Source organism: Bacillus rossius, chromosome 10, assembly GCF_032445375.1.
Source record: "Bacillus rossius redtenbacheri isolate Brsri chromosome 10, Brsri_v3, whole genome shotgun sequence".
NCBI lineage: Eukaryota > Metazoa > Arthropoda > Insecta > Phasmatodea > Bacillidae > Bacillus > Bacillus rossius.
Window position 1 is genome coordinate 50,463,644 of NC_086337.1, and position 19,436 is coordinate 50,483,079.

The following is a 19,436-nucleotide window of genomic DNA, read 5'->3' on the forward strand; positions in this document are numbered from 1 at the left end:
ATGGAAATTAAACAATCTTCTTTCCTTTTATCTGTTCACCGTATCAAACAGCAATCTTTATTTTGTATTCTATTTAAGGTTTGATTTCATTGTGCTCAAGGCATTTAAATATGTTTTAAATCATTATTACTGCTTTAATTACTGGTGTATTTCGTAATTTATGTTTCTTAATTTTACTGCGAAAACAACATGTTTTACTGTAAAAGATATATTTTATTTTCAGTTTTGATAATTTATTCTGTTGTTCAACGCTTTGGTATTTAGCGTTCTTTAATCTTTTTTTTGCAGTAGGGTAGCCTACTTAGTTAATTTATTTTTCACAGTATGTTACCAACTGTGTGATTCAATTGGTTCATAAATTTACTTTTTTATTTGTTGTGTGTAATAAGACATTGCGAATGATATAAATTGTTACCTATTAATCCATGGTATCTTTACAATATTTACTTTGCAAAATATGCATTTAATACCAAATTTACTGTGTTTATGGTGAGCGTGTGGTCATAGCTCTGCCGGGCATGCGCTGAGGGTGCCTGCCGACTGTGGCCTTAACCAATCGCGTGTCTGCTTTGGTCGCCGGACAAACCCGCACTACACGAACAAGTCCGTATTGCACGGTCGCACTTAGCATCAACAGGGAATCGATTTATCTGAGGGGGAAGCGGAGGGAACGGTAGCTGAAGCCATGGAAACCTAAATAATTAACGCCCGTTCCCTTTTCCCCATCATTTTTTTTCCCTTCGTCTCCAACCACCTACCTACCACCCGCCGCTCTTCATCCGAACACACCAACCGAGAACGCACTTCATAATTCTTTCTCTCTTTTCCCGGCGTTGATACTTACAGGGCTGCGTTCCGTACTGTTAGGGACAGGAAAAATTGGCGGGTTAAATGACCTCTCGGATGAACTCCACAGTTCTACGTACACTCGGTCAAATGCCACCCACTCATTGGCTGCTGTCTTGTGAGACGTCCCAACGTAGCAGCCTGTGATTCGATAAAGCTTTGGTCGGGCGTTTCTCATTGGCCCAGAGACATCCAGGTGAGATGTGAGCCAATATCAGAGGCAGCACTGAGGTATAACTATTTGTATTTTAGCCTATCGCGAAATGAATTCGCGAATTTTGACGAAGTTTGTAACACCCACGGCCCGCGAAGGGTCGTTCTTTAGTCAACGTGTTCTTGGTAGTTTTTGGGTAACGGAACAGATAACGTGCACTGAATCCAGCTTTAGCTGTGTGTCGATGGCTGGTAACGATGACGTGCGAAAAGAAGAATAATTTTTTTTTATATAAAAGCATTCTGGATTTGCTGACTTAGAAACAGAGGTGTGCCTTCGTGGCCAGAGTAAACTAAAAAACTTCTTGGCATCTGCGTTGAGACCATGTCTGTGTGATGTGCCAGTCGCATGGGCGTGCCTTTCTGCAGCTTTCTTCAAGAGTGGTTGACAACTCGAATTGTCAGACGTGGCCTCAATCCAAAATAAAAAAAATAGTTTTAAGTAAAATGTAAAAAAACTATACTATTTGAAGAAAGTTATTGCTTGGATGATATGTGGGCCTAATTAAAATAGGAAGATAAATATACTACGCAGTATAAATCATCATTGCCAAAAAATTTAAACCGGTAAGTAGACTATAATATTTTGTATATTTCAGTTGAATTTACTCTATATATATTTTTTGAGCAATTTGGAGTGTGGTGTGAAGATAAAAAAAATTATCTTTACCTTTGAAGTTATATCAACGCTGTAACGTAAAAACACATGCTTTCAGGCAGTGTGTCTAAGTGGTGATTCTTTTGGAATTGAATAGTTTATTTATTTTCTCATACTTGGAAGAAATAGGTGGTTCATTATTCCAAAATTACAGACGTGAGTTTTGGACTCTTATTTATAATTAGTCAATAATATGTAAAGGCACGAGAGTAAAATGACCCTTAACACTATTTTTTTTTTCAATTTGCATAAGTATGCTAGCTAAATTTGAAACACCTTGTACGTTTGTGTACGTTCGTTCCAGCGGACTATACTCCAGTATATAATTTTGGGTCTGGTCGGTGTTACAAATTACACTTTGAGAAGTTGACGCAATGTAGCTGTCAATTCGGTTCGTTTTCGTGGGCGAGTGAAAAGCACTATCTACAGCGGTGAAACTCGAAAGCGACCGAAACACCAATGCGCACTAACAGACCCTAGAGGCCTGTGTTTTGCCACGTCTGTTCGAAAACGCCCGGATGTCGAACGATTATTCATCAGTCATCGCGCACGCGACAAAGGATTCGTCGCTAACCGATGGAATACACCCCCGCTCTCCCTTCCATACAACTCATTTAAAATTTTGCGGCGTGAATTATTAATTTCCCGTCCTTTGAGGTTCAGTGGCGCGATGGTGATGTGTTCGAGTGGAAGTTTCGGAATTTGGAGGGGGAGGGGGAATTTTATTTTTTCCAGGCAGATGTATGAGCGGATAAATTTCGTTAAACTCTCTGACTGCGGGACACTAGTGCTGGGATGACAAATACAAAAAATATACTTGAGCTGAAATGTCTATGTCAAACTTTTGTGAGTAAAAATAATTTATAAGATGGGACTTAAAAAAAAAATACTGACAACGCGAGGGAGGATTGAAGGGTGGGGCAGAAAGAGTAGAAGTTTTGTGACCACAATAAAATATTTTATGAGAATCCACCCAGCCAAACGTTCCTGGTGAGAACATAATAATTTTTGCAGTTACTCTTAAGACTATCCTTTGAAAATAAAAGTATTTTTATAACCTTCATATTTTACCCGTTCGCTCCAAATTATTTCTATACTTCCTCACAGCAAATATCAAGTTGTTTTTCCACAAAATAGTTTGTGATTGTCCTCGATACAGTCTTTTTTCTGTTCATAATCAAAGTTTTTCCACTAATTTTGGCACGAGTTATTACTGTTTAATGTTAAGTGGTGAAATATAGCCATATTATATTTAATGTTTACAGAAGAAATGGGAAAATTTTTTCAACTACAAATAATTAGGTTGCCAGCATATCACAAATTTTATCTTTTTTTTTTTTTTTTTTGTTAAATCGGCATGAACAACGTTCAAAATAATTTTATTTGTTGAAAGGGATAACCTACACTCTTGTGAGTTGTTTTTAAAAAATAAATTTTTAACTAAGCTTTTTTCTTCGTATTTTTCAATGAATGTTTGTACGGTAAACTTAGCTTCATAAATGTACACGTCTGACGTTTGAAACTTGAAATTGGAATTCCATTTTTCAGTGTGATCACAACTCCCACTTTAAGTCTTTTAATATATACTATTAACAATTTTTAAGAATGCGCAATTTCAAGCAAATATTAAATATGTAAAACATTTGTAATTTTTTCTTTTGAATTACGTCCATTTGAACATTTCATTTTTCGTTGCAATAAAAAAAAAGCATCCTCTAAGGTTAAAAAAAAATCGGTAGTACAAATAGACCATTTCATAAATAAATAAATACTAGAAGTTATTTGATTATATCAAAAGTAAAAATAATTTAACTATACGTTCACAGATTAATTAATCTTTCAATTTATAAGAACGACGAGTTACCAACAATTGTGTCACTACAAAAATAATATCATATTCGGTTAAATATTTTCCAGTTAGACATAAATGAGCCTGATACAATAATATCCTCTCATTAATTGTACAGAAACATATAAAACAGTGCGGTTGTGTGAAAAAAAAGAGGAGTTAACTGGGATTAACTAAGGTCTGCCCGCAAAAACCCACTTCTCACGTGTTTTATATGTAGTTTCTGGCTAAGCGGGGCTTGAATCGGTTTAATTTGCATCTTCATTTCATAACCCCCGTTCAACTCCACCTTAATGGCACCATAAAAAAATCTTTTTTATTTTTTTTTATTTTATTGAAGCTGCAAATGCTCTGATTCAAGTACTTTAATAATACTTCAGCAAAGATCCTGAAGAGATTGCTTGGGTGATGAAAATTCGTTTATTTGCCTTTAACAGTTATAACCTTTTCTTAATGTTATCAAACTTTGCAAATAATTTTTTTCTCTCCTATAATAGTCTGACGTGCGCAGAGTTCCAACAAGGAAAATTTTCTGCAGTTTCAGCGATAAATATTTCCTACGTTGCACTTTTCGCTAATGCGCCACAAAATAAAAGCGCTGAATATCCACTCTCTCTCCAATTATTTTTTATCGAAAGATAGATGTTTTATAGAAGCGTTTTCAAGGAAAAATTTACGCCAAGTTGGCAGGATTTAGAGATATGTAAGAAGTGTCTCTTAAAATAAAACAGTAGCCATGATGTTACATCACTCGGCTCCCAAAAAATTCAATACTAAAGTTTTTTTTCAAAGGGGTCAAACCCAGGGTCTTCAAATGTGGGAATCATGGTAAACATAGATGTGTTGAGCAGTTTCCTTGGAGCAGTTTCCTTGGAATGCATTTCATCGCATTTGTTAGCAGAGATTCACGTTAAAACCCACTACTTGGAAGCCCGCTCATGATTTCTGAAACCTTTTTACAAATAGCTTTTAAGAGACTTATCACGAACCTGTAAAAATATATATTTTTGTATCGTTTTAAACTTTTATTTCACGACCAAAATAACTTATTTTTGGCACAGTGTTACAAGTGGCATAGGGATGAGTAATTCCTTCATTTTTAACAGTGAACTAAGTAATAAAAGAGTTGCCACTTAGTCTCATAGAAGCGCGTTACAGACGAAAATAATGCACACCAATCAAGCGTGCTTGGGGCGGACACTCATGAGCTCCTATCACGTGTGTTGAGCTACTCGGGAGAAGTACAGCGTGCTTGGGGCGGACCCTCGTGAGCTACTCGAGAGGGGTACAGCGTGCTTGGGGCGGACCCTCGTGAGCTACTCGAGAGGGGTACAGCGTGCTTGGGGCGGACCCTCGTGAGCTACTCGAGAGGGGTACAGCGTGCTTGGGGCGGACCCTCGTGAGCTACTCGAGAGGGGTACAGCGTGCTTGGGGCGGACCCTCGTGAGCTACTCGAGAGGGGTACAGCGTGCTTGGGGCGGACCCTCGTGAGCTACTCGAGAGGGGTACAGCGTGCTTGGGGCGGACCCTCGTGAGCTACTCGGGAGGGGTACCGCGTGCTTGGGGCGGACCCTCGTGAGCTACTCGGGAGGGGTACCGCGTGCTTGGGGCGGACCCTCGTGAGCTACTCGGGAGGGGTACCGCGTGCTTGGGGCGGACCCTCGTGAGCTACTCGGGAGGGGTACCGCGTGCTTGGGGCGGACCCTCGTGAGCTACTCGGGAGGGGTACAGCGTGCTTGGGGCGGACCCTCGTGAGCTACTCGGGAGGGGTACCGCGTGCTTGGGGCGGACCCTCGTGAGCTACTCGGGAGGGGTACCGCGTGCTTGGGGCGGACCCTCGTGAGCTACTCGGGAGGGGTACCGCGTGCTTGGGGCGGACCCTCGTGAGCTACTCGGGAGGGGTACAGCGTGCTTGGGGCGGACCCTCGTGAGCTACTCGGGAGGGGTACAGCGTGCTTGGGGCGGACCCTCGTGAGCTACTCGGGAGGGGTACAGCGTGCTTGGGGCGGACCCTCGTGAGCTACTCGAGAGGGGTACAGCGTGCTTGGGGCGGACCCTCGTGAGCTACTCGAGAGGGGTACAGCGTGCTTGGGGCGGACCCTCGTGAGCTACTCGGGAGGGGTACAGCGTGCTTGGGGCGGACCCTCGTGAGCTACTCGAGAGGGGTACAGCGTGCTTGGGGCGGACCCTCGTGAGCTACTCGAGAGGGGTACAGCGTGCTTGGGGCGGACCCTCGTGAGCTACTCGGGAGGGGTACAGCGTGCTTGGGGCGGACCCTCGTGAGCTACTCGAGAGGGGTACAGCGTGCTTGGGGCGGACCCTCGTGAGCTACTCGGGAGGGGTACAGCGTGCTTGGGGCGGACCCTCGTGAGCTACTCGGGAGGGGTACCGCGTGCTTGGGGCGGACCCTCGTGAGCTACTCGGGAGGGGTACAGCGTGCTTGGGGCGGACCCTCGTGAGCTACTCGGGAGGGGTACCGCGTGCTTGGGGCGGACCCTCGTGAGCTACTCGGGAGGGGTACAGCGTGCTTGGGGCGGACCCTCGTGAGCTACTCGGGAGGGGTACAGCGTGCTTGGGGCGGACCCTCGTGAGCTACTCGAGAGGGGTACAGCGTGCTTGGGGCGGACCCTCGTGAGCTACTCGAGAGGGGTACAGCGTGCTTGGGGCGGACCCTCGTGAGCTACTCGAGAGGGGTACAGCGTGCTTGGGGCGGACCCTCGTGAGCTACTCGAGAGGGGTACAGCGTGCTTGGGGCGGACCCTCGTGAGCTACTCGAGAGGGGTACAGCGTGCTTGGGGCGGACCCTCGTGAGCTACTCGAGAGGGGTACAGCGTGCTTGGGGCGGATCCTCGTGAGCTACTCGGGAGGGGTACAGCGTGCTTGGGGCGGACCCTCGTGAGCTACTCGGGAGGGGTACAGCGTACTTGGGGCGGACCCTCGTGAGCTACTCGGGAGGGGTACAGCGTGCTTGGGGCGGACCCTCGTGAGCTACTCGAGAGGGGTACAGCGTGCTTGGGGCGGACCCTCGTGAGCTACTCGGGAGGGGTACAGCGTGCTTGGGGCGGACCCTCGTGAGCTACTCGGGAGGGGTACAGCGTGCTGGAGGCGGACACTCGCCAGCTACTCGGGAGGGATGGAGACAGACACTCACTGATGACGACCAGCTTGACCTTGGTGTTCTTGGTGGGCGCCACCTTGTAGTCGACGCGGCAGCGGTAGTCGCCCTCGTCGCGCGCGTCCACGCCGTCCACGGAGAGCGTGGCCGGCTCGGTGATGGTGCGGAAGTAGGCGCGTCCTTCCAGCACGTCCTTGTCCTTCCAGTGGGACGCGCCCTCCGAGTGCTTGCCGCGCACGTCGTAGCTGCGAGGGCAGGAGGGAGCACACGCCTTGCGTCACCACATCGCCACGTGACAAGAACAAGTTCAAACCTCCACATGCCGCTTGACTTTGCAATTCTCACTTGGAGCTCGGAGATTAGGAAAGTATACAGACGGAGCATTAGCCGTCAGACGCAAAGTTGTTTTCCCCCCACCCCCCCACCCCACCGGTTATTCCTGATTTTCACATACCAGTATGGCGGACGTATGTTTTTATTTGTATCAACGACTGTTGTTAAGCTGTTCGAAAGAAAATTAGATCAAAATATTACGGGTAATTATGTTATATATGTATACATATATAAGTACAAAACGAATCTTCATAATACAAATTAATTATGAGTTCACATTTTTCTCTAATTTAACCTCTAATGCAGGTACATCTGATACATCTATTAAATACACTGCGGCCATTTTTGGTACGTGTAGAACACTGAAATACCTCTCCCCTTTTGGCTTAACCTCCTTCCTCCCCCCGGGCTTAGATTCGGACCTTATGCTCGATCTGTATATTTCCCTAATCTCTGTTGAAGCTTCTCTTGGTTATAAATATGCAATACACAGTGTCATCTTATTTTACCATTGTTTTGTTTTTGTAGTCTGTACCGTATTACACCATCCATGCCATACTGCATTAGCTCAAGGTTACCTTGTTCTTGCAATTAAATGGAAGTAGGTAATAGGATACCAAATTTCGAATCAATATCAAACATGTGGAAGTTGCTCACATCCCTTCATCAACCAGAAAAGAGTTGATGATCTTCAAACTTCTGAACAGATTTTCTTGAATCATAGAAAAGAACACCCTCGATCAAGTCGACTTTCAAACAATAAATAAATAAATAAAAAACAGTTCATCCGTTTGGGAGTTACGATGCCACAGACAGATAGATACAAACACAGATACACACTTTTAACTAAAAACACCCCTCTGTTTGCATCAAGGGTTAAAATAGTGATCTCAGTAATACTGGGTTCCTTAAATGATTAATGCAATGGCGGAATTTTGATTTCATACAATTTCTTTGAACGTACGTCATTACAGTTTTGCTCTGTTTGTCATGGGAAAGGCGTATGTTGCACTGTTAAACATGAAAAGGCGTATGTCTAAGAAATTGTAACCCGGGCATTCCCAGTACCTTCAACAGTTCAAGTAAATTTTAAACGGTTTCCTAAAAACACTGCAAAAAATCTTGTCTTTTACAAGGAACATCCTTGGAAACCCAGTCTCAAATGATAGCACTTTTAATAATTACAAGGCAGAGCTTTGTTACGAACCGCTCTGCTGCTGACTCGGAGCTCATAAATGAGTCGTGCCAGTGTGTGTGGTCAAACACACTTCCGTCTCCACATGAGCGCTACGTGTAGATCCTCCAGCGGTATGTAGAGGGCATTTAGGATGAGCTCCTACTCATATTATACATTGGCCGGAGCACCCCATGCTTCGCTACGGCAGTCCACAGGCAGAGCACTCTCGCAATGCTCATTATTCATGTCCCTCCTCGTGGGTACGCCACTTTTGCGCCTCGAATGAAAAAAAATTAACTGAATCGAATTTTAAAAATCAACTTATAAACCAGAAATAACGTGTAAGTATGATGGTAAAGATGATGACTGGATTATGATACGAACGCGAGTGAGGCAAATACAAAGGAAAAGCCGTTGCCAGGAGAAAAAAAAAAGGCATCTTCAACCGTTATTCTACGGCCGTTTCCATGAAGATAATACTAAAAATGTGGTCAAAAATTTGCTAAAAAAAAACTTATAATGAAATTTCGAAAAAAATCACTTTGATGTGCAAACGAAACCAACCTGAAGTATCCACATACAGAATTTCACGGCTTTTGACCTCTTCATCACCACTCTACGAGAACTACAGACAGACAAGCTCCCTCCTTTAATAATATATATGTGTAATAATATCCAAATGCATTCAGCACACCCAACGGTAAAAATTTTTTCTAGGAGTTGTGAAAATAACGCAAGTCAAAAAACTTTTGTTCGAAGAAATGTGCAACTTTTTGAATGGCATAATGGTGATTAAACGCACCATTACATGGAATGATCTCTCTCGTGCTAGCGTGCTATCTTACTTCTGCGGGCTTGGGAGTAATACAGGTGTGTGTGTGTGTGTGTGTGTGTGTACGTATATTAGAAATACAAGGAGTACGCACGTTGCAGCATCTCCTATTTCAGGGGCAACAACAACACGACCGCCCATTACGCCATATCGGGATATGGAACTGAAGCAATTACAGCTGCCTGATCTAATCATCACCGCGGACACGCGTGCCGACATGTTCGGCAACAGTCGGAGCGGATCGGCCCCGGGACGCTCGGGAATTGGTTCTCCCTCCCCCCTCCCCAACCCTTCCCTCCCCTTCCCCCACGCAATTGGTCGTTGAAGGGTCGCCGTGCGGGGTCGGAGCGCGGCGTACCGGAAGCATCGGCCCAACAGGGGGTAGGGATGATAGGGGGTGGGGGGATGCGAGGGGTCGGCTTGATTAATTGGCCCCGCCCGCGCAGTTAGGGCGCGCAAGGGCGACTGAGAAGGCCCGACTCGGCCGACACTCGCGCGCGAGTTGACTCCGTCCTCGTTGTAGCTCGTGGACGAGCTGACTCGTGGTCCTCGGCCAGTCGGAGAAGTGACCATAAAGGAGTTGGGGGGGGGGGGGGGGAAGATGATAATATTGTGTCCCGCTCTTGCGAGGGCGCTAGTCTTGGCAGAGTGATGTTTTCCACAGATGTATACATGAATATCGTGGTGTTAGAACACACACGAAAAAAAAGTCAGAGGGCAGATGAACTGAATTATTTTAATTGAAATATACAAACACGTTAATCATCAAGTTATTTTGAAAACGGGTATTTTCGTGTGCCCTCCAAAAAATGAAATTAATGCAAATCTATTTGTTTACCATCTAGGTTGATTCACAAATATATTTGGAATAGTGTAGTAGAATTATAATGGGATTGCGTTATGAGGATATAGAGAATGTGCGTTCATGGCGAGATATGCATATACCATTATATAGATCTGGGAAATCCATTGAAACTTAAAACAGTCTTTTTGTGAATTTATTCTGCTGTTACTATATAATTTCGAGTATAAGTTTTAAGTCACCGAAAACTGATTGTTAAAGAAATATTAATATTTTCCATTAGTGAGTATGCTCTATGAATTTACCTATCACATACTGTGGTTAATAATTTCACGTACCTTTATTTAATAACATACATAAAATGTTAAAATAATTTTTTATTATTTATAGTTCTTAACTCTTAAATCAGAAACAAAATTAGTGTACCTATTTTTCAATTGTAGAGAATATTTAACACATCATTACATTACCAATTGAAAAACTAAATGCAGAAGTAACAAATATATTTTTACCTTAAAGAGAGTTGTTTTTCCCAAACTTAATTAGTAAATACATTACTGCAGGATAGTTAACACGCATTCATTTGCATTAAAAATGTATTTTAGAAAAATGTGATCCATGCTGGTATAAACTATTAACAATATTGATAAATATTATAATTAGGTTATTATTTACATCTGTGGACGCCCAAACCAATTTTAGATTGTGGTTCATAAAACATAGCAATTAATAACATATTAGTAATTTATAAAACATGTGAATTAAAAGGCTACCAAATCATAAGAAAAAATGTTTCATATGTTCTTAGTTCAAACAATTTCATGCTATAACCACAATTTCAGAATCTTCTTTTCTCTTTAACAACATCTTATAACCTCTCCACTAACGCAAGTTTTGCCTAAGTTTTGAATATGGTTTTAAGTTTTATACTCTTAAATTATGACACTATGTTGCAGGATGTAATAATGAAACAGAGCTTGATATTGCGTCCTGGGAAAGAAACACCATATACAGCTTATGCTGGCCCAAATAAAACATTAAACGTCCGGAAATTTCATCATAAAACGCTGTATATAAATTTGCTGTAAACTACGGTGGATAAAGAGGAAATAAAATATAAATTATGCACATTTTAATATTTTCTTGAGAGGAACATACGAAGATGGAGAGCGAAAATTCGCGATAACGAGGAATCGTTTTGCACGGCTAAGCGAATATCTCTCAAGTTCTTAAAGGTAACGGCCTTCCTTCACCAAATAACTTGCAGAGAAATTCAACTTTAAAAAAAGGAGATGTACCACTCATGTTTTTTCTCATGTAGGCCCTATCCTGCAAACATTCGCGGAGTTTAATCAAATTCTAGATCCTCGCTTCGAAATGGATGTGAACGCCATTATTTAGCAGTGATTCAATGAATTAACCGCCTGCTGATCAACACACCAACACTGAGGCCGGTATTCCAAAAGTATAAAAATAAGGATTAAGGTGTTACATATGCTACATATGTAACCTAATCGTATTCAGCCGTATTCCTAGCACATGATGGGACACTGCCTCTTCCTTATTTTTAGGAACGGATTTTTGTGTGCTGTCGTTGCCGTTCTGTAGTCGAAATTCCGCACATGCGCAGATCTCAATTTTTCGTGGATTTCGTCCAGATGGCTGACCTGCGTCTGGCGACATTAACTCAAATGCGGTCACTTATGTGATCTTCGGAAAGCCAAGCGTTTTGGTGTACAAAATGAAACCTTATGATAGCGGAGCTATCAGGTAATACCTAGAGACCGGAAAAATTTGCGGATTCATTTCGTGATAGGCTGAAATTCAAACATGTGTACAATTCTGCTGTTTCTGCTATTAGCTCGCAGTTTAACTGGAGCTCTCTGGGCTAATGAGAGACTATCGATCAAAGAAGCGTCCAATCACAAGCTACCCAGTGGAGACGCCTCACAATTTAGTACCCAATGAACACGCGTGTTTACTTGAGTAATGCAGAGGATAATGGAGGCTATCCTAGAGGTCATTGAATCCGCGAATTTTTCCGGTCCCTAGGAATACCTTTTCTACGCCAGAAATAATCGCATCTTAAGAAGTACTCTAGAAAATTTAACCAACATAATTTAGTTCGTGCGATGGTGCTGCTACCTCTGTGATTTTTGCCGTGAAAGTCTGCATAAATAGTTGACAATCGTCCGCTATAATGCGTTGGAAGCAGTTCCTAGCCTCGCAGATGGTACAATTTATTAAAATTATTTACCGATCTTTTTCCTTACTGGGACTCGGTTTGGACAAAGTCCTGGAATACGGCTCGAGTGTTAGGTTACTGTACCACAACAAGGCAGTGCCGATTCGCTAACTTACTCGAACGTATTGGAATACCACCCTAAGAATAGAAAAAAAATTTAATGATCTTCAGATCACTCGCCTCCCATAAAGGCGATCCGGATTAGATTCCCGGCTGGATCTAACTCGAGTTTTTTTTTAATTTTTGTTTTTTTCACAAACGTTCCATCGCGGCTCCATACCACAATCTCTTTAGGTTTGTGTGACCTCGATGTTGCCGACACGAAAACCTCCAGTTCAGGTTGGAGCGTGGAGTTGGGACACTGGCTGATCTTCCGCTCCAGAGGGCCTAAGTTCCAGTCATGGTCCGGCCCTCACAATTTCATCAGTGATTCCAGTTTTTCCCTGCTTTCCTAAGGAAAATGGAAAATGCTGGCTGACACGGTTCCCCAGCAATGTCCCATTAATTTCCCAACCCCCTTAAGTGATTGTTTGCGATTGTGTGATAGCAACCATAATGAACTCGCTCTCATCGAGATGTTTGGTCCAATTATATGCAATACTAGCTGCTGTACCTGGCGTTGCTCGTCGAAAATCAGGTCCAAAGCCGGGGTTTAGAATTTTTTCAAGTCTTTTTTAGCTTTTATCGAAGCCATTTCGTTGTATAATTTAAGCTTTCGCTCTTCAAATCGAATGATTCTATCGTTAACGTAACTACTCCGGCGACGAATTCTAGCGGCGGGAGCGGAAATTAATTATGATTCACGTCCATAAATGTAGTTGAAAACACAATTTGCCTGTTCGAGTATATATCACCCTCGGAAATATTTTCAATAATTCTGCGTTAAATTTCGTGTCCAAATTTCGTATTGTAAACGTATTATTAACATGCGAACACGTAAATACACTCTTTTTACTTAGGTTAGATGTTACATGTATCTGGCGAGGACTGAAAGACTAGCTCACATTTTGTATGTAACATTATCACTACCAGTTCCATACCCGGATAGAGATTCGGACTCCTGTAGCCTGATTTCTGCAACTTGGCATGAAAACGCAGTGAAGCGCAGTTGTTTTAATTGGTATTTTCGCGCGCAGTCACCGCACTTTTCGTACACGTTGCAGAAGCACTTTGGACTCCCAAATAATAATGTTAAGATAAAAAAAAACCTGTTAACCACAGACACAGACGTATATCTGAAGGACTGTATAGATGGATGATTGGAGGGGGGGGGGGAGATATATTCGAATAAGGGTTTGGCGCGCTGGGGTAATCGAAACGTCATTTTACTCGGTTTTCTAGACCCGTGATTGCCAATTTATTCTTTTTCTGAGGGCCAGGTATCAATTTAAAACCCATCTGAGGGCCAGACAGTTATGAATTAATAAAGCTTGATACAAAATTATTTAATGTCTTATATATGTTTTATAATAAAAAATAAAATATGTTGAATGTGATGAAAAAAACAAATACTAAAAATGTGACAGCTAAAATTATAATAAAGTATTATTATTGAGAAACATTTATAAAATTAATATTTATAGCAATTTCGTATGCTTATGTGGGTTATAAACACTTCTTAAAATTTTAATCTACATATATGTAAAGAAATATGGGTAATACACAACAGTAAGTATACGGGAATATTCATTTGTTGGATCATTGTTTAGGCGGGCCGTACGAAATGATAGCACGTGCCTGATATGGCCCGCGGGCCGCCAATCGGCTACATCAATGAACGCATTCAGCGGAACACTCCATAATATTCAAAACAGTTTTCATTAAACCTATTTTCGACGTTACTATGAAGTTTATCATCCCTCATTCCAATCTTACGATTGCTTCCATAGTGAACACTTTTTTTTTATTCCAGGGGGGTCTCCCTTCTCCCAATCCTGATCAACGCACATGACTATAGACCCTCCTATTGCTGCGTGAGTTTGATTGCCGCAGCCTAGACACCACACTCCTCACACCCCCCTTACTGGCAAACTGTTCATTGGTGCATTAGAAGTGGTTAGCGTTTGCAATCTTCGCGAAATTACTTTCAGACAAGCATTGTGTCAAAATTATGTAACATTTTCTGTTTTCGTAGTTGGTTGGGTTTTATGTCGAGTGCGTGTTCACTGTCGGCACACCAATCACAGCCATCCAGTGCGGAAGCAAACTCGTCCTGTATGGCCCGGGCCAAAAACGGTAATGGCTTCTCTTGCAGACTGCCGCCAATCACAAGGGAACAATCGTTAGCGCAAGCATATCAAATTAATTACAGTCTAATTAGCGATCAGTAAGGACAGGAAAAATTCGCGGGTTCAATGAACTCTAGGATGAACTCCACAGTTCTACGTACACTCGGTCAAATGTCACCCTCTCATTAGCTGCTGTCTTGTGAGACGTCCCAACGTAGCAGCCTGTGATTTGATAAAGCTTTGGTCGGGCGTTTCTCATTGGCCCAGAGATCCAGGTGAGTTGTAAGCCAATAGCAGAGGTAGCACTGAGGTATAACTATCTGTATTTTAGCCTATCGCGAAATGAATCCGCGAATTTTTCCAGTCTATAGCTATCGGACGTTTTGGCGAAATAATACATGTCATTAGTAGAGTCCCGGAAATTTCGCGGATTCCTCTGGCCTCAGGATAGAATTCAAAGTTATAGGTGTGCTCGACCCATGTTTACTTACCCATTGGTTGATTTCTTAGTGAGAACATTTTTATCCTTGTTATTTGGCACTACCTGATTCGCTTACTTCTCTCCTAGCTGGACATCGTTGGCTCACGGTCGTAGAGGGGCGTGTCCAGATAACTGTGGTCCAATCATGAACACAGTGCGACAGTGTGGAGGTTTGCATTCTAGCTTGCGACTAAATGAATCCGCGAAATTTCCGTGGCTCTAGTCATTAGTTATGGCTTTATACACTATGGAATGGTGTAAACTATTGCGGTGCGAATTAATCTAGAAACATAACTGGTTGGATAACAGTTTTAATTCTAGCTGTCAGAATTTTCAGCGTCTTTTACCCGAGTTGCTGAGTTTACTGAGGTATAGAACCCAAATATAAAATTCAGATGTAGGTTGTAAGAAGTATTATATTATTTAGTTGTCAAAAAATAACTTTAATTATCACGAATTGCAGTGATGATGCAATGCCTATTAAATTGAGATATTTTATTCAGTTTTTTTTTGTAACACAGGTTTATGCAGGTCGATGAATGAACCTCAAGTTGTGTTGGGTGAAAAAAAAAAAATACGGCGCTCAAAATTTCATACCGATACATGTCTGTCAAAAAAATAATAATAATAAATAACGTGATCGGACAAGTGTTGTTTTTCAGATTCATTTACATCCTTATACATATTTCAATTTGTTTCAATTCGTGCGCGTGTAAGAGGGGGTTTTTTGGTTTGGGGGGGGGGGGGGGCGAGGGAGGGGTACGGGTGAAGCAAAAAAAAAAGCACATATCTCGACGCTCGTCCTGCCATGAATACAAATCGGGTGATTATCGCGCTCAGATGAAATTACTGTTTCGCTGTTTGTGCTCTTGTGGGGGGGAGGGTATGGGGGGGAGGGTATGGGGGGGGGGGTTTGAAGGGGAGTGGGGGGAAGGTGCCGCGTGTGTTCGCTGCACGCCGATGCGCGCGTTAATTGGGCGAACGCGCCTGAATGCCGCGGCGGCGAGCGCTGCTCAATCGCGCATTAATATTTAGCGATCATTACCGCTCCGAAACAATAAAAAAAATCGGTCGAAATCTCTAACTCTTAATTATATCCAGTGCGCGTGTGCATTTATTTTATATATCACACGTATGTTTTATACAGCCGGGCACACGCTGCTAGTTTTTTTTATGCTTCAAATGGCGAGAAACGAAATGAACTATGAATTCTAAGTACGAGGGTGAAAAATAAAAATCCTGATGTATGTAAACTTTCCCCTCGTTAGAAGAGCTAAAATTCGTACTAGACTGAGATACTTCATGTATAATTATCAAAATTTTAACAGTGAAATGAATAACCAATATTTCAATTTAAGGAGAGGAAGGCATTTGTTGCGAACAAATCGGAACACCCGTTAGACTGCAATATGGTTCATCCGCGCTGGCAACTGTTTCCTTGTGATAGGCGGTCGTCTGTAAGTTAAGCCACTGCCTTATTTGGCTGGGCCATTCAGGACGCGTTAGCTTCAGCAATGGATGGCTTGGGTTTGTGAGCTGACGGTATACATGTAACGGAAAAAAATCCGACGAATTTTAACTCTCATCTAGTCTCGATATCTTTTCGCGAAAATTAATTAAACTTACGTATACGTAAAAGTAGAAAAAAAATTTTTTACTCAATATTTTTGTTTCCCTTGTATTGCATATAAAATTTTTAAATAATCTTTGCAGAATCTAACCTCATTTATTTAATAACCAACCTGGTCTCAAAATTAAATTACGTAAAGCACTTGGCTTTGGGCCTCTTACAAGATTGGTTCATAAGATTGAACGTATGTAGAGTGACATACGATATAAGTTACACGCACTAAACTATCCAAAGGACCACAAAACACGTTTACTTTGCAACAGTGAGAGTAAAATCTGGCTTAATAAGTTCCGTCATAAGCGAGTTTGTCTATAAAAATAATCGTCTACGTTCCAATTTCCATGCGTTGAAATAAACTCATTCCGTTTACTCTAGAATACATCCTTAATTGTTTTGTCAATTTATATATATATATATACACAAATATTTTTATACTCATTTCCAATCCGTTTCTTAATACAGATTTTCAATATTTTTAAATATTTAAGGACTCTCTTTGTGAGTTAAGTAAAGTAAAGATCGAGACGAGCGCTGTTGATAGTATGATGTAGGTGAAAAGCCCATTTACGTAAATTGATCTCAGAAAATTTTCCCAGTAATTTTCCGCACCCGCCGTTCAAATATTTCATCCGGTAGTTAAGGCTCGGTTTTACAGCCATTTAGTTTTTATTTTTTTATTTTCTCATATTAATTATTATTTAAGAACCCTTTCTACAAATTTCAACAGGATTCATCCTCCCTTGCATTTGTTGTTCTATCGCCAAAAGTTCGACGGATTTTCACTAAGTGATGGAGTATCCATATCATACACTTGATCACGCCGTAAGAGTGGCCAGATAATTTCAGTAATCATAGTACCCATAATGCCATTAATTAACCCCGGACACACTTTCCACCATAACTCGACCTTTTGGAATCGGAAAAACTCGAAATCGAAAAAGCATTTAGCTGTAAAATGTTCAAAATTTTGGGTCTTTAACTCCCCCCCCTCCCCCACCACCCCAGATAATAGTCGACCCCGGGGTAAATTCTCACTATTCCCCGAACTCATGCATACACGAAAAGCCTGATTATTACTCATATCTCTAAATTAATGGTTTTTTGACCTTCTGACCCCACTCTCCCTTAAGGTCTTACGTTATCGAAATATTTTATCGTCAGAGATTCTTTATATGTATGCAAAATTTCAACACATTCGGAAGTCGAAAAAAGTGTAAATATTGAATGGAAAGATTTTATTACATATTCCATTCATACATAGAGGTGAAGCTAATAGAAGCGTATTAAAAAACAGCACGAATTTTTAAGCTAATTAAGTTAATTAATATGGTTAGTGAGTATCCGTTGAAAATATTTGTGACAACAGCAAATGCAAAGGAGGTATAGTGAGATCGTGAAAAAAAATTAAAAAATGGATGTGTGTACTTACATAAGTACGTGCGATAGAAGTTATACCTACTTGACGTACGAGTATTGAAGAAGCTAACTTTAATTTTGCATGTAAATAATTAATAGAAATAAAATAATAAAATAACGGAGTGATATTATAAAAACGGTTGACAAATTATAAATTTAATCAAATTAAATATTTGAATAAATACTCAGTTTTCAAGTAATAGATAAAATTGATATATTTTCATTAAAAATAAAATTAATAAATATGCTTCATGTTTATTCTTATTTATTAATTTAAATTATTTATTAAATAATAATGTAATAATTTATAATGTAAATAAAATGTACATACGGACACATAACCAAACTTATAAAAAATACACTTTAAAATTCCCTTGAAAACACAAAATATTCACAATAAATGAATGTTTATAATGATATGTGCCAGTAGTCAAGATCAATCACTGAAATATAATATTTAAAAGCACAAATATATATATATATAATTTATATTTAACATTTCTTTTTCATCGTGAAAATTTCATTGCATGGTGCACACTCATAGTTAAAATTCTCTCTCACCCCTATTTTTTGTCCATAACGCGCTTAAAGAATTTTATTATGTTTGAAAGATTTGTGCAATGGGAGTGCATGATCTGATGTAAGCTTTTGGACATACGCCGTTGCTAAAGCACATGTGTGTCTGTATAAAAAAACTAAAAAAAAAACACACAAGGCAAAAACACAAATTAAGCAAAAAATTGCTGTTTTCAACAGGATATAAACACCACATAACATTCCATAACAGGAATATGGTCACAAACAAAGAAATACAAAGAAAATGGACTAACAGAACGAAAAAAAACCCACAAACGATGACAGCACAAAAATATTGGTGTTTTGGAATATTATGTGGTTTTTATATCCTGTTGACAACAGCAATTTTTTTTTGCTTCATTTTTGTTTTTGTCTTTTGTGTTGTTTTTTTTTTTAAGTTTTCTTCTACAGACATACATGTGCTTTAGCGATGGCGTATGTCCACAAGCTTACATCAAGTAAAGAATTTTATAACTTCAATAAAATCAACATGGCGTGTAGCCCGAGCCATGGCAGAACAGATGCGCGCGAGGGCGACTCGAAGCCACGACGCGCAGTTCGCAGCGAGTAATTTGCAGTTAGTGCGCTAGTGGCGCCGGGAGTCGACGGGGAAGAAAACCCTCTCCGGCTGTGTGTGTGTGTGTTTGTGTGTGTGTGTGTGTGTGTGTGTGTGTGTGTCGGGGGACCAGTGGGACAGGCACGTACACAACCCCCTAGCGATTCCCCTTTTCGTATTTGCTCAGTGCCCGGCCATACAGCGTAAATGAAATGCACACATTAGCGGCGAGAAGGGGGGGGGGGGGAATGGAAGAGTGAGGAGGGGGAAGGGGTGGTTGAACAACCATCGTGTCCTAACACCCAATCCCCCCTTCCTGCGAAATACCGTCGCTTGAACCTCCTAGGGGTGGATGGGGGTCTGGGTAGAGGGAGCTAAACGGGTGTTGTAGCGGGGAATACAAACACTGGTATCCCTCCCCTTTCCCCTCTTACCAAACACATGTGGTTCTTGTACGACGTGACGTCAGATAACCCCCC

At 41.4% G+C, this 19,436-nt stretch overlaps 1 protein-coding gene across 1 annotated transcript in view; it reads right to left on the reverse strand.

Moving 5' to 3' along the window:
- Positions 1-19,436, reverse strand: part of LOC134536344 (nephrin-like) — a 680,062-nt gene that overhangs the window by 300,716 nt on the left and 359,910 nt on the right. The window contains exon 3 of the mRNA XM_063376096.1: positions 6,718-6,926. Within this exon, the coding sequence (XP_063232166.1) occupies positions 6,718-6,926 (209 nt within the window). The remainder of the gene's footprint in view (positions 1-6,717; positions 6,927-19,436) is intronic.